Genomic DNA, 576 nt, shown 5'->3' with positions numbered 1-576 from the left:
AAAGGGGGGGGGGTATCTGCTTGACAGTGGATCCCCAGGGATCCGGACTGAGTTCCTGATGCTCAAGCTCGGGCCGCCCCTGTCTGAGTGGAGCTTTGCGGAGCCGAAGCTCACAGGGAGAGGAGGATCCTCGCGCGGCGTCTGTTTGGAGGAACCGCGCTGTAGGAGTCTTTCCGCGGGGGTCTAGTCTAGGGGATCTAGTGGGAGTGGGGAACCGTCGGCGTGTGGGAGTATTGCTTCGGAGTCCTCGGCCACTCGCTGGGGGTGGATGAGAATTGAAGAGGGTTCCGGCGGAAACTGAACCTCCGAGGACCGGGATCCCTGCTGATCCCGGGGAAATCTCCGGGCGGAATCTGCAGGGACAAAGGCCCCAGGAGGCTCGGGCCGTGGGAGAACGGGGGCCGCAGCAATCCAGGTTTTCGCGGCCCAGACAGGGCGCGAGTGATCCGCTGGTCGCTGCGGCGGCAGCGGGAAGACACCCGTTCCTGGCAGCCAGGCGGGGGCGCCCTTACGCGCCCCAGGGCTCCGGACCGTGAGCTACCGGGAGCCGCGGGCGGACCATGAAGGGCGGAGCCC

The 576-nt window shown here is 66.7% G+C and overlaps 2 protein-coding genes across 2 annotated transcripts in view; both read left to right on the top strand.

The window, feature by feature from the left end:
* The window catches only part of FBRS (fibrosin), a 32,104-nt gene that overhangs the window by 13,605 nt on the left and 17,923 nt on the right, over positions 1-576 (top strand). Inside the window, exons 3-4 of the mRNA XM_024744338.1 lie at positions 39-139; positions 245-250. Of these exons, the coding sequence (XP_024600106.1) occupies positions 39-139; positions 245-250 (107 nt within the window). The remainder of the gene's footprint in view (positions 1-38; positions 140-244; positions 251-576) is intronic.
* Positions 1-576, top strand: part of PRR14 (proline rich 14) — a 5,239-nt gene that overhangs the window by 455 nt on the left and 4,208 nt on the right. The window lies entirely within an intron of this gene.

Source organism: Neophocaena asiaeorientalis, unplaced genomic scaffold (genome assembly GCF_003031525.2).
Source record: "Neophocaena asiaeorientalis asiaeorientalis breed wild unplaced genomic scaffold, Neophocaena_asiaeorientalis_V1.1 scaffold91, whole genome shotgun sequence".
Classification (NCBI taxonomy): domain Eukaryota; kingdom Metazoa; phylum Chordata; class Mammalia; order Artiodactyla; family Phocoenidae; genus Neophocaena; species Neophocaena asiaeorientalis.
This window is presented reverse-complemented; position numbering and strand designations above follow the sequence as displayed.